Here is a 25,154-nt window from a genome sequence, read left to right as displayed (position 1 = left end):
GCTGAGAAGTCCATGAATGGTGGTCAAGTGATGATCGATTAATGAAACTTGTTTCAAAGTATTGAGAAACTGAACAAGGAAAACATACGAAATGGTGGAGTTTTGAGAGCCATATTACCATAATTATTTAGAATTTTATGACATAGACGTCTGCATTATATGTATCATGGGGGCATCATTGCTTGAATAGTACATGCACATAATTCGATGAATTAAACTTTGTTTGGACATGCATGGCACTATAAGAATATAGGTTACCGCATTTGCATCATTAAGAAGGCATTTGCATCTTTGGTCATAACATTCATTCATGTAAATTTTTTAGTCACTTAAAAAAAATTATGAATATTTTGATGAGAACTCAAATGAGAATCTTTGAGTTTCAAAATGAGAATCTTTGAGGAGTGAAACCCTAAAGTTCATCAAATGTGAATCTTCGAACAAATTAAAAGTTTTAAATTTTTGGATGTGAATCTTCAAAATACAAAGCTTCAACCTTTTGGATATGAACTTCTAATGTTTTAAATGAGAGCCTTTGAACTTAGATGTGAAACTCTAAGTTTTATTGCATGTGAGCCTTTGAACTCAAATGAAAAGCTTTGAATTGTTGGATGTGAATTTTCAAAATTCAAATGAAAAGCTTTAGATTTTTGGATATGAATTCCAAGTTTGCCAAATGAGAACCTTTGAAAAATCTTGAACTTTTGGATGTGAGCCTTCAAAATTCAAATGAGGATCTTTGATGCGAGTCTTACAAGTTGCAAATGCAAATCTTGAGATCTTGCAAATTTGAACGAAACTGAAATTCTGAGAATTAAATTTTAGTAAATTCTTATGAAGTTGAAAGGTTCTTACGAATCCGAACCTATGAATGTTGAACTCAAATTGTGAATCTTTGAGTTCTCATTACAAAATTTCTTCAATCACGATCTATAACTCTTTTGAACATGATTGTCAAGGAGCAATTTATTTTTCAAAATTGTGGTGCCTCTATTTAGAGGAGCAATTTACTTTCCAAAAGTTGGGGTGCCTCTGTTTAGAGAAGCAATTTACTTTTCAAAGTTATGGTGCCTCTATTTAGAGGAGCAATTTACTTTCCAAAAGTTAAGCCTCTGATTAGAGGAGCCATTTATGTTTCTCAAAGTCATTGAGCCTCTGTTTAGAGGAGCTTTAATCAAAATTTTAACAAGCAAAAACAAAAAAAAACAAAAACAAAAAAAAGTGTCAAGTTGAGTCTTGAAAGGGTGTCTACGTCTTTGCACAATTCCTGTTTTACAGAAAATGTGCAAAGAGGGGCAGCTGTAGACATCTTATTTAGTCCGGACCCAAGCCAATTGGGCTTGGTCCAATAGAATTTGGGTCTAAGCCTATTAGACCTGGTTTAGGATCCAATTAGTTGGTTCGAATGGGCTTTTATTTTTATTTTCATTACTTAATATATATATATTTTTTATTAATATTTTTATTATTTATCTACTTTTTTTATTTATCTATTTTTTTTATTTATCTAATTATTTTTTTTTGTGTTATCTATTAATATATTTATCTTTTTATTTTGATTAATTTTCGGTTAAGATTAGGATAAAAAAATTGGAATGAATTTGGCCGTGATTTGGGAATTGGCAGAGTTGGGATTGAATTCAAAAATTGAATCCAAATCTCAGAAAGAGTTGGGATTGATCAGAAACTATAAATAGGTGCTAGAAGAACAGAAGAAAACACACAGAAAAAAGACAGACATAGAGAAGAAACAGAAGTTAAAAAAGGGTTTTGGTGTGTTAGAATCTCGAGTCGAGTCTCCGAGCTGTTTTTCTTCTTCAAGGCAAGTCGAGCCGAGCCGCTAAGCCGAGTCGTTCTCAGGTTTTTTTTTCGTTATTTATTTATTTATTATTATTAGATTAGATTTGTTTAATATTATTTATTTTTATCTTTATTTTATTTTTATTTTTATTTTTATTTTACTTTTCTTTATTTTTATTTTCACTTTTATTTTATTTTATTATTTTATTTTCTTTAAATAAAATCCAAAAAAAATATTTTTGGGAAAAAGTTGAAAGTATCAATTTTCCTTGAAAATAAACTTTTCAAAAAATATTTTTGAGAAAAAGTTGAAAGTATTAATTTTTCTTAAAAATAAATTTTCAAAAAAAGTTTTTGAAGAAAAGTTGAAAGTATCAATTTTCCTCGAAATTAAAGTTTCCAAAAATATTTTGAGAAAAAGTTGAAAGTATCAATTTTTCCTGCACAAAAGCAGTTATTTTTTTCTTCTTCCTTTTTATTTTCTTTTTAAATAATCCGACGATGGAGTCTCTGCAAATAAAACAGTAGTTTTATTGCATACTCTTGAGGTGAGGGGATTTTTTCAATTTTCTGCTAAAAATATTAGAGTCAATTGAGAATAATTTTCAACAACTAATTATTTGATAAATTTTTTACGCTTATTGGATAACACAAAATTAAGCTGGTATCATCTTTTGATGGGCGTTGTGAGGGTGCTATAACCTTCCTCACACCTAACCGAACTCCTGAGCTCTGTTCTGATTAATAGACATGAACCTATTCTTTTAAGGACCTTTAAACTTAGGTGTTCCCTAAAAAGATAGATTCCTTAGGTGGCAATCGCACATAGATAAAAAAGATTGGTGGCAACTCCTTCAAGCCAATGTCTAGTGATAGATCTCCGGATCTAGACGTTATGACAAATATTATAATATTAATAAATAAATTTATATTAATAAATAATATACTATTAATAAATAAAATTATAATATATTAATAAATAATATAAAGAATAATAAATAGTTTTATTTTAAGCATTTTTAATATTAACATAATATTTTAATATTAAATAGTATTATTAAAATATAATTATTTTTTAATATTAATAATTTTAATAATAAATAATTTCAATATATTTTAATAATAAATAAATTTTAATATTTTAATAATTATATTAATATTATTTGAAAAAAAATAAAATTTTCAAAAAAACAACCAATTAACTCATTCAAATAATAAAAAATATCTTTTAATTCAAAAAATATAAATATTTTTCAAAAATTATTTTTCAAAAATTATTATCCGTAAAATAAATAGAGCCTCACATAAATACAGCAAAATACAATGAATTTTGAAACAGAAAAGACCCTCCTCACCAATGTCGATCCAATGTACAAAAAAAGGACTTAAGTAGTCACAATTCATAACAAGAACTAAATATCATAATTCAAGTATATGTTGACAAAAAGATATGTAACTATATAAAGCTGAAGATTTTTACTGGAAAATTGGACCATGCAACGGAAAATTAATCATCGACTTGACCAAGCTTGTTGCTTAATTACTTGAAATTTTCAAGACTGCATTTTGCTTAAAATCAACACTAAAATGTTAGCACTGCTTGATCTCTCCTATAAAATCGTCAAATTAGCATAACATATAAATTTTGAAATTTGTACATTATAATAAGATATATATAAATTTTATAATAGAGGAAACCCAAAAAAATAAACAATTCGAAAAATTATACTGTTTATTAACTAGTTACGTTTGCATTCTCTAACAAAGTTGTTCAAAAAGCGCGAGAAGCATGGCAATCTGACACAGTAAAACAAATAGTAGTCTCAAGAAACGCCTATACGTTTTCCATACGTCCCATGTTGTGGTCCAAACCATCCAGTAATCCATATCAAGAGTAAGTTAATGAACAAATCTTTCTGGTTGAAAATGCTGCATAAGTTAAAAGCAAACGCAGATTCTATAGATCCTACCGTACCTTGCAAGTTAGAATCCAACAATTGTCAAACAAACAGCTGTAGCTATTCTCCATAGGTAACCTTGTCTGAGGTTTTGTTTTCTTCTGTTTAAATGGTTCCCGACTAAAACTCATATGAATATCAGGTTTTTATATTTATGTATAACAGCATCCAATCAACTGATTGCCTTGGCCCATTCTCCTTCAAATAAGAAAACTGATACATTGTTTTATTGTTTGGCAGACTAGATTTTTCTATGTAAAGGACAATTAAAGAATGTACCAAAAACTAATATGCATTTTCACATTTCCAAATTGGCCAAGAAAGATAAAAAAAAAAACTCTGGTGAAGAAGAGAACAAGAAAATGTTGATCCAACATAGATTTACTTTCAGCAAAGTGAGAAACTCTTAGTTCCCCCTTCAAATAGTAGTTTGATTATTTACATTTCCCTGAAAAGAAAAGCTTCAGCACTCAAATCAAATAAAAGTTGACATATTAAACAAAGGGGCAAAGCTAAAAAAAATGGGTATATTTCACACAGGATATGCTTGCTGCTTCACCACAACCTTAGTGGCTGAAGCCTGTGTTAAATTAAAAAAGGAAAACCATATCTTGCTTGCAGGTTCATCTGTCCCATCTTCATGGGCCAAAATAGACAAGACAATCATGAAGAGAACTGAACCTAAGAAGATCAAACCATGAACTAAAAATTAGTAAACTTCAAGGCCCTGTCTGGACCCAGACCGAGAAAAAATTACCAACACAGTTACACGAGTAGCACAGATGATTTCCCACCCTGGTCCAACACATGAAGAAACTCAGTTCTGGTTCTTACAATCCTATGAAACACTTCCCTAATCTGCATCTGCAAAGGCAGCAATCCTTCTTCCATTCTCCGGCAAGTCTCCGCTAATTCCGCCACATGTGCAGCCGCTTCCTCCACTTTCTCTGTCTCTCCAGGAAACTGAAAAGAATCCGTAAACTCTATCAGACTCTGTCCGAGTTTCTCCATTTTCTGCATCTCCTCTAACAACCCAGCCATCCCTTTCTTCTCCTTCTTCTTCCACTCATCACCAATTTTCTCTTGTAACCCAATCATGCTATGAGCCCAGCTCAATTGCTTCGGAACTGGAAAATGAGTAGCCAACCCGGTCCTCTCCTGACAAGGTATCGCGGCCACCAATGCCCACATAACAAAAACCATAACCACGCTCATTATATAAACCGGGCAGACCAAACCGGAAGCTTCAGCTCCACGAGGCACAACAAGATTAGTAGCCATGGCCTGAATCTGTTTCGCCGCTGACCAATTCTTGGCCACCTGCCAAGAAAGTAACCTGAAATGTCCCGGGAGTCGATCTTTATTACTACCTCGGCGACCAAACGACCAGCTCCTCTCGGTCGTTTTAGTATTGCTGCCTTCTTTATCGTCAAGGTTCATTGCTGACATCAACGAATTCAAGGCTTTTTTAGCTCTACTCGCTTGTCCATCCCCAACGGGCTTTCGGTCCAAAGCTAAAACAGCAATCTCCGCCACCTTTTGGCAATGTCTAATTGATTCCACCCCGTTGGTAACCGCATTACAAAGGTCTAAAGCCTTCACGGCCCGGTCTAGAAATTCAAGAATAAAGCGATCTACAGGGGGTTTGGAGATCTGAGACGGGTCATCGCCCATCATGAGAATAGCCTTGAATTCGGCTTCACAGCAAAGAAATATATCGAGAAGTTTGCGTAGCCAGGAAATTGAGAGAAGGGCATCAACAGGGACGTCATCCGGAGGAGACAAGAGTTCGGAGAAGCGATCAGAAACGTGCTTTTGGAAGAGCTCTAGGTCTTCAAGTTCTTGGTCGTGGTTACCATCCATGGTGATGACTTGGTTCCGCCTGATGCTGAGTCGCCCCAAGAAGGAGCTTTGGCACTCGGTCGCCGGCATTTCTGTTGGAATATATTCGGGGAACCCGTGGAGAGAAAGGAAAGAAACAAAAAGAGGAGAAAAAAAAAAAGGAAACGAAGGCAATGAGAGGAAACGCGAATGGAGAAGAAGTAAAAAGAAGGGGCGAAATTGATGGAAATGGATTGTCGGGGACAAGACCGGTTCATCTTCCTGCCTTAGGACGCTGACTCGGCACTTCGCAGTGTTCTTTATTGTTGTTCCCGATTGTGCCCCCAATGTCGTTATATTTTTCTTTTCAAAGTTTCTTTTTTCTTTATCAATTTAAATCAAACACTCCACCATAATTCCAAAAGCTTCATCTTGAAATTTTTTTAATGAGAAAGATGGAAATTCAACAAGTTTTCAATGTGCAAAATAAGAAGTTACCTTTTTGTTGTCCACTTTTCTCACGAGTTATGATTAGGAGTATAAATGATACATTAGTATTCGCAAGTTATTCGAATTCGATTCGAAAAAAATTCGAATTCGGCTCGATTATTATCAAGTCGAGCTCGAACTCGAGTAGTTCGACTTATCGATCGAGCCAAATTCGAGTATTCTTATATCTGACTCGAGTAGCTCGCGAGCCTAATCGAGCTTTTATATTTAAATATATTTTTATTATTTTAATTAATAAAATATTTCGAGTCTGAGTTCGAGTTCGAATTCAAACATGAATAATCGAACTCTTGTCGAATATACGAATCGAGCTTATTTTTACATATTAATCGAACTTAATCGAGCGAGCTCGAGTAGCTCGAATTCGATCACGAATCGAATTCGAGCTTGAAAAATAAAACTCGAGCGAACTCGAGTCGAGTATCGAGCCCAGAGTTGTGAGTCGAGCTCGAACTTCTCACTACTCGACTCGTTTACACCCCTAGTTATGACTACATGACTTACACATGCTAGCTTTAGGTATATCATAACTACTAAATTTTAACAAAAAAAAGTGATAAAAAATTATGATATCATGAGTAATTTTTAATTATGTGTGAAAATTTTAAAATAAATAAATTAAAAATATTTAAATTCTCATGTTAAAAAATATTTATATCTTTTAATTTATACATTTACTAAGATTTATTATTTAATTTTTTATCAATTCTAAAATTGAATTGGTATCATGAGATTAAAGTTAATAAAAAAATTTTAATAATGTAAATCAACATTAAAAAAAAAAAAAAAACAAACAGAAGTGAAAAATGATGGCAATTTTGTAGTTTTAGATGGAAAAGAAGGGCCAAACTTTGAAGGGAGTTACTGATCCAGTGACAAATGGAGGTTGTTGATCGTAGGGTAGGACGCGTAGTTCTCAGTTCTGATCCAGGTAGACGAAGTCCAAGCCACAGGGAAGGGCCTGGTCTCCAATGTCCAATCTGTGTTGCCCAAAACAGAAAAAAAAAAAAAACTAAAAAGGAAATTGGTCCCTTTGAACAGGTCATTCATGAGGGGCCCACTCTTTTTTTCATCTTTGATTCCCTACTACGTATTTGCACCATCGCACTTTCATTTAGCCGCACGATGTTTTGACATTTCTTAATAGTCGCCCACCAACAACTATTCGCCGGCCGTCCACCTCATCCTTGTGTACCTATAGTTTACTATATGAATGATTGATTGATTTTAAGTTTGTGACGTGGTGCCGATTATTTTTTTTAATAGAGCGACGTGTCAGTTTTTGATGTTTTTAAAAATTAAAATTTTTGAAAAAATTTAAATGTGTAATTTTTTTTATATATGTAATAAGATATAATAGTATAAAAAAATTTAATGGTAAATTAAAAATTAAAAAAAAAAGTTTTTAATGTGGTGAGTCCCCGAAGAAGGGGAGCTTAGCTGGCAATTTTGCCTGCGTGGATTTTCTCTAAGCAGATGCGGACCGTGGAAATGGCTTGAGGGGTCCTTGCCCCCCCCCCCCCCCCAACCCAAAATTTAATTTCTTTTAATATTTATGTTATAATAAAATTGAATGATTCCTTCAAACTAAAATAATTAATTTTATTTATTTTTACATGATTTTATAATTTAATTTTATTTGTTGAAATTAAGATGTATTAAAATCATATTATTTATTTATTTTTCCATAAATTATTATTTATAAATTTTAAAATTAAAAAATTTATCACAAGGGTTAAATCACAGTAATATAAATTTAATTAAAGCAAAATTAATTTTTTAGTTTCTCAAATAAGATTAAAGGTCTCCAATTAAGTATCAAACATATTTTTTTATGCTTTTTTAATTGATTATAATTCCACTTTTTCATATAAATTTTCGCCTTTAGTTTTATTTTGGATCTTTTTCTCTATTATGCAATTTTTTTAACACAAAAGTCAGATTGGCATCACTTAATTTATAAGGTTAAAAAAAATCTTAATTTCTAACCTTAAAATTTCAAATTTTATTATTTTAATTATATAGTTTAGTTTTCTTATTTTGATAAAAAAATATATATTATTTAACAATTAATTTACTTATACTTTTTTTAAATCACTCGCAATTGTAAGAAAGAATCATAGTTTTAATTAAAGTTGTTTATTTAATGTATTATGTTTTTTAATATATTGGTTTATAAATCGATAAAACTTATAATTTTGGAAACATTTATTTTTTGTTAGTATATTATTTGCATATCTATATATATTAATTATATAATAAAAATATTATATAAAAAATTTATATTTAATATAATATCAATTAGGTCTCTCAAAATTAATTATCATAATCCTTGATTGTTTCTGTGATTTGATGTATAATGATTTAAGCCAATTATTTTAAATTATATGAGATGTTTGGAGAGTTATGACCATGCCCCGTCTTTTTTATACTATAGTTTTACAAGTATAAGCATTTTTTTTTCACAATGTTAGTGATTTTTTCAAATAAAACCTCATGGAGGCAAAAGTATCAGCCATTTGGCAACTTGTTTTAAATTTTTTTAAGTCATTAGATCCAGCTGTCTTAGCATCATCTTCTATATTACCATGATGATAAAACTTAGATGGAAATTAGAGAGTTATTTTTATTTTTAATCGTGAGATTGATGAATCAATAACTGTTGCAATAAATGAGGAAGTTATCGTTGGTAAAACCACAAATTTTATCTCTCCTTGGTCCACTGCTAATGTTAATAAGAAACTTCAATTTAATATTATAAGATATGAGTGACTTATGGTTAATAGATTATGAATTGATTTTCGGCGTGAAAAATGAAATTTAATATGAATTAAAATTAAATTTTAAATCATAAATTTTTGCATTAAATCGAGTTTAAATATAAAAATATATCAATTAAACTCGATTTTATTACATTTTTAATTTAATTCTGTAACTTAAAATTTTGGCTTTGTTACTTAGCGATAAAAGATATCAGTTTTTATTTGTGTTACCCATTTGAGGAGATGGATTAAAGTGTTAAATACGAACTATTTTACTCTGATGATTTTGTATCAAACACCTTTTTTTATTAACTCCATCTCCAGCTTTCATAAAAAAAAAAAAAAAAAAAAAAACTTTACCCCCAGCTTTCTGAGCTGGGCTAGAAGCCTAGAATAGGGTGGGGGCTTGGGAAATGAAGGAAATGTGTATTCATTTCACTTAGCCCAACCCAAATTAGGTGCATTGCAGTCCTCGTAGATGCAAGCTATGGATCAGAACGTGAGGCAGGCGTGGCAGGTATATTTTCCGACAACATTTCGTGATGTTTCTTGGACCGAATTATGTAAAAATCCCATTTCCATCTTTACATTTGTAGTTTTATACAGACAGAGAACATTCTTGGCATGCTAAAAAGCACTCTGAAACTGAGGTCATGAGAAGAAGCTAACATCCCCATCTCAGAACAAGTCGGAGTCAGTGGGTCATGGTTGCTTATTCAGAAGACAAGATTTAGACCCAAAAGCCAAGTCTATGAAGTTGATTTTTCCTAGAGCCTTTGGGCTAAGTAAATTCTTTGTTTCAAGTGCCAAATTGTACTAAAAGCCTTGGTTGATTTTTCCACTTCAAGTTTTCTCAGGCTAAGTAAATTCTTTGTTTCAAGTGCCAAATTGTGCTAAAAGCCTTGGTTGATTTTCCCACTTCAAGTTTTCTCACGTCTCCTGTCTCCTGATCCCTATAGGTAGTTTACTCCTGCTTTAAGAGCTATCGCCCGCGGGTGGGGGTGGGGGGGTTTGAAGATTGAATGCATGCCATGGACGTTAAAAGCCCACTTTACACGCAGAAAAAAAAATCGAAAATTAATTTAAAATTATAATGTGTCATTAGTTTTGAATTAAAATTTTTATTTAATTTATATTAAGTTCAAATATTAAATGTATATATTAGTTTTGAATTAAATTTCAGAATAAAAAATCAAAAATTGAATCAAATTATATATTTTTATTAATTTTTATATATATATATAATTTTTTAAAATAAAAATAATAATTTTATATCTAATTCTACTTAAGTATATTAAAAATTATATTAAAATAATATATAAAAATTCAAAAATTCAAAACCGATGAATTTAACAAATAAAATTTAATTTTGATCAGATTGTATCGTATAAAAATTTGATTCGAATTCAAATCAAATTTTAAAAATTTATAATTTTATACATTATAAAAAAATTAAATTAAATTCGATTTGACCTGAATCACTATCATTTTTATTTACATATGTTAATTTCTCAACTTTTGTTGTGATTATTGCAATCACTTAGTGTCATTGTTTAATGGTAAATTTACGATTTTCAAAATAATCTCAAACATAAATAATTTTATTTGAATTGATTCTAAAAAAAAAAAATTGTATTGAATGAATTTCATAAATCTTACTTCTAAATATTATTAAAAAAAAAAAAAAAAAAACAGACCCAAAATCTATCAATATAATTCAAACTACTTTAAACATACGTGGAATTGAAACATGGGCATATCAATTCGATTAAAACTTCTACTTGCTGTATATGAACTATAAAAATATAGATTTGCTTACATCAACTGAAATATTGGTGAATACCCTCTTATCAATTCTTTCTTTAACTGCCAAACCAACATTTTTGAAGTAAGAAAGAGAGAAAAAGGTGAAATACTATTTCAATAAAATGGGGGACCATAGAAGGATTGAGCAGGAAAGGTAAAAACGAGCACCTAAGAAGAAAAAAGGTCCATGAGAAGATTTATGGTGGAGGCAGGGAATGAAGAGGGAAAAATATTAAATATTTATATAGTGTATTGACAAAGTAGATAGATTATTCAAGATTAAAATATTAAAAGAGTTTTTTAAATTTATCATTTTATTTAAATAAATTTTTATATTTTTATTGTACTTAAATAAATCTTTATTTTTTTATTTGTATCTAAGTAAACTTTTATTTCAAATAATAAATTGATTTATATTAAGGGTTTATTTAGATAAAAATTAAAAACTAATGGCTTATTTGGATATAAATTAAAGTTTAAGGGTTTATTTGAATGCAAAGTAAAAATTAAAAGAACTTATTTGAATGCAATAAAAATATAAAGATTTATTTAAATAAAATGATAAAATTCAAAATTTCTTTATTATTTTAGCCATTATTTAATTATATTAATGGTGAAGACAAGGTGGGGTTTGTTAAAACCCCATGAGGACCACATTTAAGCAAAATAGCTTATGATAAAGACTTTACATCCATGACTTAAATAACTTAACCAATCATGCTTTAAATGGCAAAGTTCTTATATTTTAAACTTAAAATTTAATTTAGATAATTTATACAATTATTTTAAAAAATAACATTCAATACATCTATCTATGAATCTCAACACTTCAACTTTTTCTTATATTCTCAAATTACTACTTTTGATATAACAAAAATCCCCCATAGTTTTCTTTGTTAATCAGTTCTTAAATTCCCAATTTTAGGCCCATTTGCCCTCCTATTACTCCTGCTTAAAGCTAAGTATACCCATTCCCACTTTTCAACCCCCCTCTCCCCCTTCTCCCTTAAAGGTCTTTTTCAAAAATGATTGGTATATTAATTTCAAAGTTTGGCTTGCGATGCATCCAAGCAAAAGTCACTTCCTTTCATTTTTCACATCAAATGTGGTGAGATGATTCACATCAATCAACAGAACCTTGGCTCTCGTCCTCTCCAATTCATATCTATAATAATAGTATTAATATATGTTAATGTATATATTTTATCCATTTTCGTATACATGCGTTTATCACACCTTCACTATCATTTTAAGAAATACCCAAGTTTTTTATTTTATGTTCTAACTAATCTTGATGTATCCCAAGACGAAAAAACATTTTTTAATCATTGATAGTGTACATTACACTCTGCCCATGATTGAGTATAATACACATTTAGATAATTAATCCCTATAGCACCCTAGTTCCTAGCTATTTTTGTTATTTTCTGTTGTTTTTGGATGACTTAATTTAAGAAACGAAGAACAAGGACACTTTCACGTATCCGAATCTGTCAAAGTATCCCAAAATGATGGCAGATTAATAGGGAAGGATTCTCTCCAAATCTAATACTTCAAAGATGTTAAGATGTTTTTCTTTTTACTTAAAACTGTTAGAATTTAAATTTTGATCTTTAAAATTAAAATTTTAATATTTTATTAACAGATTATAGTACTTAACATCTATTTTCTTGATGATTTTGATATATAGATATTAGGGAAAGCAATTTGATGAAGTGCTGTTAAATTAAATAATTTAGAATATAACTTAGCTAAGCTTGTTAAAAGGACTGATTAACATGGACTGTAGGAATAATAATTTTTTATATTAGAATATGTACAAGAAATCTATGTTGGATTTGTGTAATTATAGATTGTTAGGTTTCTATTCCATATGTAGCTCAAATTGGAACATACAATTGAAGAATTTAACAAATTAATGTCGTGTTGCTCCAAGAGGACAAAACTTACACATCTTAATGGTGAAAACGTTAGTGAATTATTGTTTGATATCCATGATTGGGTAGAGAGAAAAAAAGGGAAAGTAGATGCAATCCAGCTGATGTTGAATAGGTAAGGACTCGAACGAGCTTCACCTCCTAAACGAGGCATCGGTTACAAAAAGAAAAATAAAGGCATGAAATTAATCAACAAGAGCAAATATAAATTAATTTTTACTATAACATATTGAAAAAAATCCTAATGGCTAATGAAAAAAATTTATGATTAAATTTTAAGTTTGCCCAAAATGGGATTTGAATTAATTTCGATGGGTCTCATCAAGGAGAGTTGTTGTAAATCATACAACCAATTGGATTGTGTGACATTAACTATGCTTCGTTTTGGCATTCGTCTTAGACAATGAACACTAATGTTTTTCTTGTTAATAAAGCAAAAAAAAAAAAAAATCAGAAATTGAGTCAAACAAATTAAGAGAATAGACTGATAATCTGAGTTACGTGATGGGTTTTTTTTTTTTTTTTTTTCAATTTTCCTTTTAATGGAACAATCAAGTAGAAGCAAAATGATGCAATTTCTTTTTTTGGTCTGAAATTATATTTGACTTTGGAATTCAAGAGTTTTACGTGATGCAACCGTCATCAATGTTCCTAAAATAATAATAAAAAATCATGTGATAATAAAGAAATAGAAATGAGGTAATGTCTTTATATGTATTATTATCCCATAAGTAAGGATGAAGAAAAATAAAAATGAAGTGATTTCATTTTCATCAGTTCTCCAATTGTCCCCTAACTGAACGAAAGTCTTGTATTACAATCGTTCCCTTCTGTTATAAACTTTGTATTTCCACTTCATCATAAACGGTCTTAATTTGGACTTTTCTCATGTAAAGCTTTGATCAATTTAAACATGTTGATGCAACTGATCAATATTGTTAATACAAAAATTATTAAATTGTACTTATTATGAGGTATAGTCTGTTTTGAAAGTTCAGAAGCCTACTTTAATAATCCCACATCTAATAATTACAGATTAGACTGTAATTTTATAAGCAAAAATCACCCAACCTCCTTTTCCAAATTAAGACACCTTTTCTTAAAAGAATAAAGTCCTGATGGTAAATTTTCGAACCTCATAAAAATATTCATAGCGGGTGCAGTCCAATAATCTTTATATAAACAAAACCTCTTATTAATACATAATAAATTTAGCTGTAAATTAATGCTCTTTTCTTGAGGAAAGTTTGCATTATTGCATATGCCTTGTAATTCTTGAATTTGCAGAAATCCGATTTTCGAAGTATTAGTAATTAACTATTTAATTTGCATATTCACATAAAAGAAAATGAAATTCTGTTTTTTAGGTAATTATATATATATATATATATATCTAGATTCTAGAATATAACTGTAAAGAGGTTAGTACTTGTCTCCATAAAAGATAAAAAACTACTCCTTGAAAAGGTAGAGAAATATGTATTCTCATTTTACTTGTGAACAGTTAGAAAAACTTTAAGGATTTAAACAAGGTGAGCACCATGCATATTTGCCAAGAAAGCACCCCTGGCCTCTAAATAGCTTGGTTGCAACTTGCAAATATGGAAGACTGACAAGATTAATAGTAATTTCATCATTTCCGCTTTTTGATAATGAGATGGAAAAACAAGCATCTCGAAACCTTTATCAAGATCCACAAAAGTGTTGGTTTAATGGTTTGCTGTCACCCCTTTTTTGGTATGGATGAGTTGGTTTGATTTGAATACAATCTCAATAAATTATCCCTTATAAATTATAGTAGTAATGGCTATTATATACCTGTTTGTTAGACATTTTTTTACGTAAGAGGCCATAACTTTGGATAAGGGAAAGGGTTATAAATGATAAAATTCAAACATTAACCCTATTAAATGCTATTATTTAAAAGTAATTCCATGAATTAAGTTGAGTTTCAAATTTTAATAAACATAATCTTCATCTTTTAGTAAATAATACTTTGCTAAAAAAATTACAAAGCAGTAATTGTCTTCAACCTTAGCAAGATATACATTAAAATTTAAAATTATTAAATATCATTTTAAAAAAAATTATTATTAGAAGCAACTAAATTAAACCTTAAATTCTTAAATATTGTTATATTTCTTTTGCATTAATTTAATGCTTTCCCTTCGGTCTTCACCTCCCTTCCCTCTTCAATTTCTTTTAATAAATAATAAAATTCCTCATCTATGTACTTTCCAATTATTTTTCACATGACGTGTCATCAATCCATTGGTTGTTAAATAATTGATGATAACATTCATTCGGTCAGCGATCTAGAGCTTATATCAGTTGGGTTCACTCAGTCAATTTTAAGAATTGGCATCTAACATATTTAGATTAGAATCTAAATACTTACGACTCTTTTTCTTATTCTCAAGCTGCAGGCTACTTTAATTAAAAGAAAAAAAAGGAAACAACCGGCAGAAAATTTTCAAAGAAAGAATGAAGGGTAAGTGGAACGTGCGTTACGTAATACAAGTCTACGTAGAAAATGGTAAGTTCTGTCCCTCTGTTTTGTGTGAATGGAAGCCGATGAAATGTCTTTTTAGTGTTAGATGAAAAAAATTTGGGTCCCTTTGAAAATGGACACTGTTTCAATGTCGGCATAGCATTTCTTACTTTTAAATGGGGCTGAGAGAGAGCCAAGAATTATAGTTTTTGATTAAAAGAAACCATTACTATCTATAATTTTTTTTCTTCTCTGTACAAAAGATATCAAACAATAAAGAGAAACCAAAAGATAGAAATTAGGGAGGGAGGGGGTGAAGAACGCATTACAAAGAAGAAAGGATATTTATTATCCGAATAAACATGGGTCACCATTCTTGCTGCAATCAACAAAAGGTTAAGAGAGGCCTTTGGTCCCCTGAGGAAGACGAAAAGCTCATTCGATACATCACCACTCATGGCTATGGATGTTGGAGTGAAGTCCCTGAGAAAGCTGGTCACTGCTCCATCTCTCTATCTCCATCTCTTTTCTGTTCCTTTTTTATATAACTTTTGATAAACATTTTTCTGCATGTTTGTAATTTGATCAAGTCTTTTTTCAGGTCTTCAAAGGTGTGGGAAAAGTTGTCGCTTGAGATGGATTAATTATTTGAGACCTGATATTAGAAGAGGGAGGTTTACTCCTGAGGAAGAGAAGTTGATTATTAGCCTTCATGGGGTTGTAGGCAACAGGTTTAAAGTGACCTTGTCCACGCCTTTTTTTTTTTTACATTAAAGTTCCATAGTGTAATAACAATTCTGGGTTGTGTCTAATGGTGGTGCAGAAGTCAGGTTGCAGTCATTTTTGTCTCTCTGAAATTCCTATGAGTTTCTAGTGATGTGTTGAAAATAAGAACTTGAACAGTTCAAAGATGAAAATCTACTCCTAACTGAAGACTGAAGTCAAGTATTTTATAAAACAAGTTTTTTTTTTTTTAACTTATAATGGCCTGGAAGCAACGATCACTACTGTTTATAGTTGTTAAGGCAGCTGTCACCAGCATTTCAAGGGCGTTAAAAAGGCAGCATCAGATGTTGAAACACAAGTTTTCACTTGGAAATCACATGTTTCAAAATTTTCTCTTCTTAATTTCCCTTCTTCCCTTAAGCAATATTAGTATTATTTCTTTTCTTCGATTGAGTACTCTCTCCCATTTCTACTCCAAGTTAATCAGTAGTATTTCATATTATTAATCCTACATTCTCTTTTCTCGATATTATTCAATTTCTGATATGTCTGAGGGGAATTCTAGATGGGCTCACATTGCAAGCCACTTGCCTGGAAGGACAGACAATGAGATAAAGAACTACTGGAATTCATGGATCAAGAAGAAGATACGAAAGCCGTCAGCACCTCCAACTAACACTGCTCCCAGCACTGAGAATTCCCAGATAAATTATGCTTCAAACCAAGTACTAGAGTTAGTGAATCAGGATTTGATAACAAGGGCAGTACCTACTCAAGAAACCCTATTTTTTTCTCCAGCCCCCTTATTTATGTTTGACACAACTCCACTTGACGGAATTCAAGATGGTAATGTAAGAGGAGGGTTTTTCCTTGAACCAGCTAATTTAAACAGTGAGACTTGGAATCTCAATCAGCATCAAGTGCAAGCATTTCCTCCTTCAACTTCTTTCAAAGTCGGTATGGATACAAATAATTGTTTGCCACCATTGATAGAGAACATGGAAAATATGATGCCTATTGAAGTCCAATCTTGTAGCATGGATGAGGCAGGAGAAATGACACTTGAGTGCTTGCAGAGGCAGCAGCAGGAGTTGAATGAATGGGTTGAATCCCAGAACTGTTCAAACATTCTGTTCTGGGATATTGTTGAGGGACAACTTGGTGGGGAAGCAATACCACCAACTTCATCAAATATGGGAACTGCACTATCATCATTCCCTTCATCTCTATAAATTATTAATGGTGGAGAAAAAAAAAAAAAAACCTCTCCATTCTCTCCCCTCCCCCACCTTTGCTTTCTCGAGCATTGATCTACGCTGAGTAGCTTTCAAAATGTTCCAGGCATTTGACAAAAACAGTTTGTTTTTCTTTTCTTTTTTGCTTTTTGTAACTTTATTGATCATGAGCTTGTGAATTGTGAGGGAATGCAACATAATTATGCATGACTTTTTTTTTTCTTCATGATGTTTGGAAACAGAAAAAGGGAAGAATAAAAAGCAATGTAACAGCCAGAAAAGAAAGTTTGAAGCTGATGAGATAACTCTTATTAATTTGATCCAATTTCACTATGTTTGTCATCCTTTTGAATGTTCAAGATTTTATGATTCTGACGATAATGCCAATTAACCAGATATGCATGGGAATTACGAAACTGTACAATTATTCTTTAAGAATGTAATTTTGATATCTTTCTCTACTGTAAATTAAACTTTGAAAACATATATGGCTAACATTGCCAGGGCGCAGCTGACGAGAAATTTTATGCACTGATCTTGATTGCTCAAATATTCTATATAACGATAGCGATCTCTAAATGCATACAATATGGAATTAAGGTCTGGGATTTTGCAGTTGATCATAGCTTTGGACAAAAAAGACAATATTATGAGACACTCAAGATAACTACGTTAAAGACAACATAATTTTCATAAATAGACATGTTCTGTATAACTGCATACGTAATACTACAAGGTAGTGTGTTGCCTTTTTTATCTGATTAATTTTCTTGATTACTGAGTGGTCTACTGGTCTTCCTGATGAATCATTACTTGCTTAAGCAGAAACAATATATATCATCCTTGTTGGCATTTCATCTTTCCACTTATCCTAGTCAATAATAGTTCGATATCTATTTTTTTTTCCTGATCACTTTGATGAAATCATCACTTGTTTAATTTGAAGATATTGCAGAAGCTGTTATGGGCATGTGGCCAGGATTCACTTAGTGCAATTGTCAATTGCTTCAAAGCTATACTTGAGTAATCAGCAGAATAGTCTTGAAAATTGAAGCTGGTTTAACAATTCTTGGATATTAATTCGTGCAATAATTACAGGCGAAAATTCCACATGTTTTTCTCGTTGCAAACTTGGTTAAATATCAACCTGAAGAACTTTTTTCTCTCTAGAAGAAGGGATCAAAGGAGTACTAGTCAGAAAATATGAAGATATATTACATACAGTAATCAGTTTTTACTGCCTCAACTCATGCAGCAGGCACATATCGAGAAATCAATGATACCACCTTTTTTTTTTTTTTTTTTTGCAAAAGTAGCCTCAACATGGGATATGGGAAGAAATTGCTTCAAAATTCAGATTCATTAAATGTTATCTTATAAAAATAAATTTGAACTATTTTTTTAACTGGTACTGTTTGAAACCTTGAGTAATGGCCAATGAGGGGATGGCTAGCTAGGTACCTTTGAATGCAATATGGGTGAAGAACATTATGAATGTCAAAACAAATTAAAACTCAAGGTTTCTGATAATGAGAAGGACCCCCAGATCCAGGGGAATTGTACATTTGCTCTACATGGATAGATCCTAAAAGTTTGATCGAATAGGTTGGTGTGGGGAAAGGTTGTCCTTGTCCACTAGGTCTGATATATACATTAACGCTAATACCGCTGGTCGGCCATTAACAAGCCATAATCATCTTGTACGACTTCTTTTGATATGACAAAAAGATGTCTCCTCACCTAAGAAGGGATTATAACATATTGCTTCAATCAAACAAATCTGTCTAAATATGGAAAGACTATTACATCTCCTCTAATTTCAATATTAATTATAAAATTTAAGTTTTTAAATTTTTTTTGTTACATCATACAAATAAAATCTTAATACAAGAAAAAGAGAAAGGAAACCTAATTCAAAATTAAATTCTTAATATCTTGTCAAACATTTTTAATTGTTAAACTAAAGGTTCGAAGATAAAATTTTCTAATTGATTTCTTTGCTTTAGGACTAGAATTGGTTTTTTTTTTTTTTTTGCTCACTTTTAATTTAAAAGAGAAAGGGTGGTTCTTTTTTTTTTTTTTTTTTTTTTGAGTTATTGAATATCTCTGTTGTGCTGGACCTTTCCCCTCTTTTGAAGCGACCAGCAGAATCGATTGTAGAATTTTAGTGTTTCGTGCTCATGAAATCTTATCTGTCACATTGAAAATTTTAAGAAATATTTATATGACGTGACCATTAATTTAATTTATTAATTTATACACTCTTAAAAATGTTTTTATTCTTGATTAAAAAATAACTGTAATTGCATTATTGCGGTACATTTTTCATGAATCTTTCTTTGGCATTTTCTTTTGGATCGTCTCTTTCTTGGATTAATTAATAGTTTAATCTCAGATTAATTGACCTTACTTATAAATTCCTATTTATCATCATTTAGCTTTGAACCTACATAATGATGAATAATAAATTCAATCATTTTTGTAGGAAAATATTTTTTTTATTAAAAAAATCGGATTTGAATTTTTAAATGTCATGACATGGATTATTTTACATGTCATGATATGAATTAATTGAATGATTCTAACATTTGAACATTTGATTCAATAATTAACACATGCAGTGGTAGGGTTCAAATCTTCCTTTCTGGAATAAAAATGAAAATTGAATGATTCTATTCATGGATTTGTTATTGTAACTTTTAAAGCAAATTTAGAAAAAAAGAAACTTTGAAAACTATTGCTTCATGGGCCCATATTTTGTGGCCCTTTTTCCCTTGAACCCAACTTTAGCAGACTGTATTAAATCTGGCCCGGTGTTTATTCAGTTATCAAAGGATAGCTTGAGACCATATTGTTCGATTGTAGTCCTAAAAAAAGCCTATAGACAGCCCAAAATGATGCCCAAACCTAAAAAATAACAAAATAAAATACGATAAGAAACTCACATACCCTGAACTAGGGTTTCTCTGTTATATGCGGTAAGAGAGCAGAAAGAAAAAGCCGCCGCCGCCGCCGCCTCTTCTATCATCGCAACCATGGTAACTTTCCCCCTTTTCTTAACTCTCTGTCTGGTTTTTGAGAAAATGTTTGCATGAAAATGCCTTTGATATGTTTGGTTTCTTGATTTCTAGATCATCCCAGAAAAGAACCGCCGCGAGATCTCCAAGTACCTCTTCCAAGGTAGCCAAATAATCAATCCCATCCAGATTTCAATTTTCCCATATTTCATTTAGATCTTTGGATTAAAAATATGGGTTTTATTTTTTTTTCCAGAGGGCGTTTGCTATGCAAAGAAAGATTATAACTTGGCAAAGCACCCAGAAATTGATGTTCCAAATCTTCAAGTAATAAAGCTGATGCAAAGCTTCAAGTCAAAGGAATACGTTCGTGAAACTTTTGCTTGGATGCATTATTACTGGTACCTTACCAATGATGGCATTGAGTTCCTAAGGACTTACCTTAATCTTCCTTCTGAGATTGTTCCCGCTACTTTGAAGAAACAAACTAAGCCTGCCGGTCGTCCCATGGGCCCTCCTGGTGACCGCCCACGGTAATGGTTTTCGTTTTTTTTTGGGTCATTGATTTAATAAAAATGATTTTTTTAATGTATGGGTTGATGAAATTTACTAGCTTTGTTAATATTTCCGTTGGTCTTGTTGGTTATGAATCAGTGGTCCACCACGCTTTGGTGACGGTGAGAGAAGATTTGGTGACAGAGATGGCTACCGTGGAGGTCCACGAGGAGGAGGCGATTTTGGTGACAAGGGAGGAGCTCCTGCTGATTATCAGCCTTCATTCAGGGTAATGTTGCTTTGAATAATTTTGGACCTTTTTTTTTCCTTTGAGCAGATGACATACATTATCTGGACTGTTGCTTGATCTGTTTCTTTGTTATCACCTATCACTTGATTCAAGTGTATTGTTTGTATAGTTTGGTTTGTGTTTATAACGTTTATGGTTTTTACAAGAGTTCTTAGTGCTCTGAGTTTTGGTCAATTTAGGAATCATTTCTTTGCTTTTCGGTGTTTCATGTTCTGTTAAATTAGCTTAATGTTGAATTTGATAAAAAAAAAAAATTGCTTTGGAGGTGAGTTGTTGATTCCCCGTTAGTGGCGTAACATAAGCTGTGAATGAGTGTCAGTGTCACATGATGCAAATGTTTCTTTCAGCCATTTAATTTCATTTCTCCCTGCCCTTGGACTTTTTGGAAATTGATTTGTGCATAATAGATTGTTGTTATTTCACTTTGAAGAATGCAATTTTCGTATGATTTCTTGAATAATTTTCTCAGTTATTTCTATTTTCAAGAGGCCACCAAATATTGATCGTCATGCATAGGCATCACCATATCAATGAGGTTATTTTTCTTGAAACAGAAAACCTGATATAATTTCTTACTTGTGAACACCCAGGGCCCTGGTACAAGGCCTGCCTTTGGTCGTGGAGGTGGTGGTTATGGTGGTGCTGGAGCGGCCGGCAGTGCAGGTCTTCCTTGAGAGGGATGATTTGTAAAAATAGTTTTGTCGGTTTAGGTTTATTGGCATTTGGAGTTCATAGAAGTACCTGTCATATGCTTCAATCTTTGATAACTTTAGTTGTTTGATGCTTATATAATATTGCTTCTCTTTGGTTCATTTAATGGGAATTTAGAAACAATTTTTTCTTTGGCCTGATCAATATGCACGTTCAGTGGTGTTTATTGCTGCACCAAGCGCTTGAGATATCTATTCTGTTTTTCTCATCTTTTCTGAGCTTTCACTGCACGTACTTTTTGTTATCACTTTGGCATGATTTACACAAATCATGGGATTTAACAACGCGTTTAATATAAGTGAATTGCAAGAAAATCTTTAATTGTTACATCTCCAATAAATAAATATTAAATTGTTAAAATTAAAAAGTCTGATATTGAATTGATTAACTCTGCAAAGTTTGGGACAAAATTGAGCATTTAGCCTTTGTTTGAAATGATATACTCGATCAAACATTGACAGGGCCAGGTTGATATGTAAACATCTCTTAAAGATGCTAAAATGCAAATCTTATCGTATTCTTCACATAAAAGAAATTGATATGGTAACTTCGTTCTTTCACAAATTCTGTAAGAGCATAAATAGATTTAAATGTTGATACTTGGGAATGGGAAGCTGTCTGGAAAATTACAGGCATTCTCTGGTCCTTGATCCGTCAGCAGATTGCACGGCTGAGGGGTAACATCGCTTGAAACCCCGGCAATTTCCGTGCAATCCCATTGAAGCTTCTTTGGCTCTTTTGTTAATCCAATGGTCGCATTGGATATGCAAATTCCTGTAAATGGGTGGCCCGGAATTCCCTCCAGTCTAGCTGCCATGGTCACATTCTCTGCAATAATATCTCGGAAATTGATATTCTGGATAACAGGAATTGCATTAGGATCATAATCATTGTCGGGATGAGAGCCATAATTCCCTGCCATCCAAAAGACCATTTTCATAGTTTTCATAATCATCCGTCTCACATATATGTCTTTGACATAGTTTCCCCTTCCCACAGCGGTTTTGATCCTAACGCCTGACTCTGAATTGATGCCTGTGATGTCTTCTGCCCTAACATCCTCGATCCCACCGGACATCTCACTACCTAGTGCAATCACTGCACTGAATGGAGAAATGCATGTGAGCCGTCTGATCACTAGCTGCTTTGTTGGCATACCAAACTTGATTCCATACTCATCCCAGCCACTCTTAACAGCTACACAATCATCTCCAGAGACAATGTAGCAGTCCTCAATCCGAGTATTTGTGCAAGAGTCTGAACAAAAGCAGGAAGCAAGACAAAACCTTTTAACACTGAATCCGATTATGTAGCAAATATGCTCCAGGTATAAGGTTATCCATCTCTTGCTTCTTTTATAATTAGTTTAGAGTGCATAGCCAGATTCACTGCCCACTTTCTCACCTGGATTGATCCCGTCAGTGTTTGGAGAAGTTACTGGTGCTAGGATTGTTAATCCTTGGACAACAATATTGCTGCATTTTTATTACAGACAATCTTAGAACATAAATACCAACATGCCAACATGCTGAGGAAACTGTAAGCTAGCAAATAAGAGGGGCAAAAACCTGCTGTAAACAGGATGAACGTTCCAGGATGGAGAGTTCATCAATGTGAGATTAGAGATTTGAACTTCATCAGAGTACATGATCTCAATAAGGTAAGGCCTGGTGTATTTCAGCTCTCCCTTGTGGAATTTGTCCCACCAGGTAACACCCTGACCATCAATAGTGCCATTGTCCCCTGAAATATGTTGAAGTCCATATTTAAGTTCTCCTTAATCCTATGATATTATTTTGATAAATCTCGTTGATGATTGACTTCTCGGTACCTGTTATCACAACATCAGTAAGATTGGTTCCAAAAATAAGACTGATATACCTTCCACCTTCTGCATCTCGTCCTCGGCCATAGGACGGTAGAGGGTCAATGACAGCCCATTCACTCACGTCCTAACACAATTTTCAAACACAAAAATAGTAACCAGACTTAGCTGAAAAAGGACAGCATAAACCATTTCATTAAAAATCATTATATTTTCCATAAACTTTTCTTCAAGTAAAATTATAGTCACCATCAAAGAAGTACTGAGATTAAGGTTTTTAGTAATCAGAAGCCACCCAATACTTCCAAGTTTGAAGTTTTGTGGTTGGGCCTCAATGGTCAGAATGAGGGGACCATGACTTAAGCACCTTTGGAAGGTGACTCTTCAAGGCAGGGCCACAATTATCATAGGGCTGAAACTGAACAGTTCAGATCCACAAATCATGATGATTTTTCTTTCCAATTACCTAATAGAACAAAAAAGATCAAATATATACTGCCATTGAGAGTTTCTAACCTGTGAAGCAAGAAGAGTAGCATCCTTGTGGAGATACAAAGTGAAATGGTTGGTAAGATTAAAACTACCAGTCAGCCATTTTCCTGGAGGAACAAAGAGTAAGGATCCGCCATGTGATGCATTCTGGCTCAGGTTATTAATGGCAGCCTGAAAAGCCTTTGTATTTGATGTTACTCCATCACCAACTCCTCCAAAGTCTGTCAATGAGGCAGTGTACTTTCTGCTGCTACCTATAGCCGAGTAGTCAAATGCGTCTAAAACCCTCACCTTTCGGCTTTCAACACCATATAAATTAATCAAAACCAGAACAATTCCAAGTAATACCAAGGTATCAAGAACCTGCAAATTAAGCAAAGGATATGAGAAGGATAGAGAAAAAAGTACATGGGTTTTTATGGTACAGAAACAAAACTGATGAAATTGGGCTTAAAAATGCATCAAGAATGACATTCCAAGCTAAATAAAAACGGAATTAAGGAGAAAATAAGAAACCAACATGGCATAGCTACCAAACAAAATTTTCTTTCGCATGAAAGTTGTTACAATCGGACAGAAGCTTATGCAGATGATGGTATATTAATTATTGACAAGAGATAAACGTAGAGACTGAAACGGAAGAGTTTTTGATTACCTGGTTTCTTCTTGGAGTTGGCCACATTTCCATCAAACTGGAAGATAATGAATATTGTTTTTCGTATGTAGTAGAGGTGTGCTATTAGTTCATATATAAACTAAGGTTCAAAGCATTCAGGAACCTTCAAAAGTAAGCAGTTTGCGGAGAGATCAAAGAAGCAACAAAATTACAATTCAAACCCCCAAATAATTCGGTGAGTTTCTCTCTGCCCCTTCAACAAATTTGACTTTTCCTGCAATGTATGGAGTAATTCACACAGTTTTCATTGTAGAATTCAAACAAGTTTTGACCGTAATGATTTCATTTCCTTTATCCATGAATCTGAGATAGGCTTGGTAACTTGAGCAAGCAGGGTCATTCGAACTATTTTCCTGATGTATACACCATATGTCTATGTCAAATGACGTTTCTGTTCAAAAACAAATATTTCTTTTAGTATTTTTCTGACTATGGAGTCATTGACCTGGATACCTAACTCTTTTTTTAGACATTTGAGAAAGTTCAAGGGGAAGAAGGGATTTGATTCTTGTGAGTACCGAATTTTTAAACAAAATTAATTTGTAAAATCTGCAAGAAATATTGCAACATTTAAAGTGAAAT

The 25,154-nt window shown here is 32.2% G+C and overlaps 3 protein-coding genes and 1 pseudogene across 4 annotated transcripts; 2 read left to right on the top strand and 2 right to left on the bottom strand.

Annotated features, from left to right (window-relative positions):
* Nucleotides 1-4,104: 4,104 nt before the first annotated feature.
* Nucleotides 4,105-6,000, bottom strand: LOC111315643 (protein ROH1A pseudogene; annotated as a pseudogene). Its single transcript, XR_016345373.1, has one exon. The product of XR_016345373.1 is annotated as a protein ROH1A pseudogene (transcript).
* A 9,309-nt stretch (nucleotides 6,001-15,309) lies between these two features.
* Nucleotides 15,310-17,246, top strand: LOC111315635 (transcription factor MYB46). The gene is made up of 3 exons (XM_022917526.2): nucleotides 15,310-15,580; nucleotides 15,687-15,816; nucleotides 16,377-17,246. Exons 1-3 carry the CDS (start codon nucleotides 15,448-15,450, stop codon nucleotides 17,041-17,043), a joined length of 930 nt encoding a protein of 309 aa, XP_022773261.1. The 5' UTR covers nucleotides 15,310-15,447; the 3' UTR covers nucleotides 17,044-17,246.
* A 2,752-nt stretch (nucleotides 17,247-19,998) lies between these two features.
* LOC111306892 (small ribosomal subunit protein eS10y-like) lies at nucleotides 19,999-21,717 on the top strand. Its single transcript, XM_022904891.2, has 5 exons — nucleotides 19,999-20,084; nucleotides 20,178-20,226; nucleotides 20,320-20,596; nucleotides 20,718-20,847; nucleotides 21,459-21,717. Exons 1-5 carry the CDS (start codon nucleotides 20,082-20,084, stop codon nucleotides 21,540-21,542), a joined length of 543 nt encoding a protein of 180 aa, XP_022760626.2. The 5' UTR covers nucleotides 19,999-20,081; the 3' UTR covers nucleotides 21,543-21,717.
* A 330-nt stretch (nucleotides 21,718-22,047) lies between these two features.
* On the bottom strand, nucleotides 22,048-24,903 carry LOC111306885 (putative polygalacturonase). Its single transcript, XM_022904879.2, has 6 exons — nucleotides 24,552-24,903; nucleotides 23,921-24,259; nucleotides 23,411-23,531; nucleotides 23,148-23,322; nucleotides 22,984-23,054; nucleotides 22,048-22,836 (listed from the first exon to the last, which is right to left on the bottom strand). Exons 1-6 carry the CDS (start codon nucleotides 24,582-24,584, stop codon nucleotides 22,166-22,168), a joined length of 1,410 nt encoding a protein of 469 aa, XP_022760614.2. The 5' UTR covers nucleotides 24,585-24,903; the 3' UTR covers nucleotides 22,048-22,165.
* Nucleotides 24,904-25,154: the final 251 nt, after the last annotated feature.

Source organism: Durio zibethinus, chromosome 9 (assembly GCF_047325235.1).
Source record: "Durio zibethinus cultivar Kanyao isolate XHJ-2024 chromosome 9, ASM4732523v1, whole genome shotgun sequence".
Classification (NCBI taxonomy): domain Eukaryota; kingdom Viridiplantae; phylum Streptophyta; class Magnoliopsida; order Malvales; family Malvaceae; genus Durio; species Durio zibethinus.
Note: the sequence above shows the minus strand (reverse complement) of the source record. Positions and strands in the feature narration are given on the sequence as shown.

Bases quoted from the DNA above. Each gene is read 5' to 3' on its own strand.
- LOC111306885 (XM_022904879.2), bottom strand. From the start codon at position 24,584: ATGGAAATGTGGCCAACTCCAAGAAGAAACCAG. The intron at 23,055-23,147 runs GTTTTTGCCCCT...ATAAAAATGCAG, and splicing joins GTTCATCCTGTTTACAGCAG to CAATATTGTTGTCCAAGGAT. The intron at 22,837-22,983 runs GTGAGAAAGTGG...GCTTTTGTTCAG, and splicing joins CACTGACGGGATCAATCCAG to ACTCTTGCACAAATACTCGG.
- LOC111306892 (XM_022904891.2), top strand. The intron at 20,227-20,319 runs GTAGCCAAATAA...TTTTTTTTCCAG, and splicing joins CTCCAAGTACCTCTTCCAAG to AGGGCGTTTGCTATGCAAAG. The intron at 20,597-20,717 runs GTAATGGTTTTC...GTTATGAATCAG, and splicing joins CCTCCTGGTGACCGCCCACG to TGGTCCACCACGCTTTGGTG.
- LOC111315635 (XM_022917526.2), top strand. From the start codon at position 15,448: ATGGGTCACCATTCTTGCTGCAATCAACAAAAGGTTAAGAGAGGCCTT. The intron at 15,581-15,686 runs GTCACTGCTCCA...GTCTTTTTTCAG, and splicing joins TGAAGTCCCTGAGAAAGCTG to GTCTTCAAAGGTGTGGGAAA. The intron at 15,817-16,376 runs GTTTAAAGTGAC...GGGGAATTCTAG, and splicing joins CATGGGGTTGTAGGCAACAG to ATGGGCTCACATTGCAAGCC.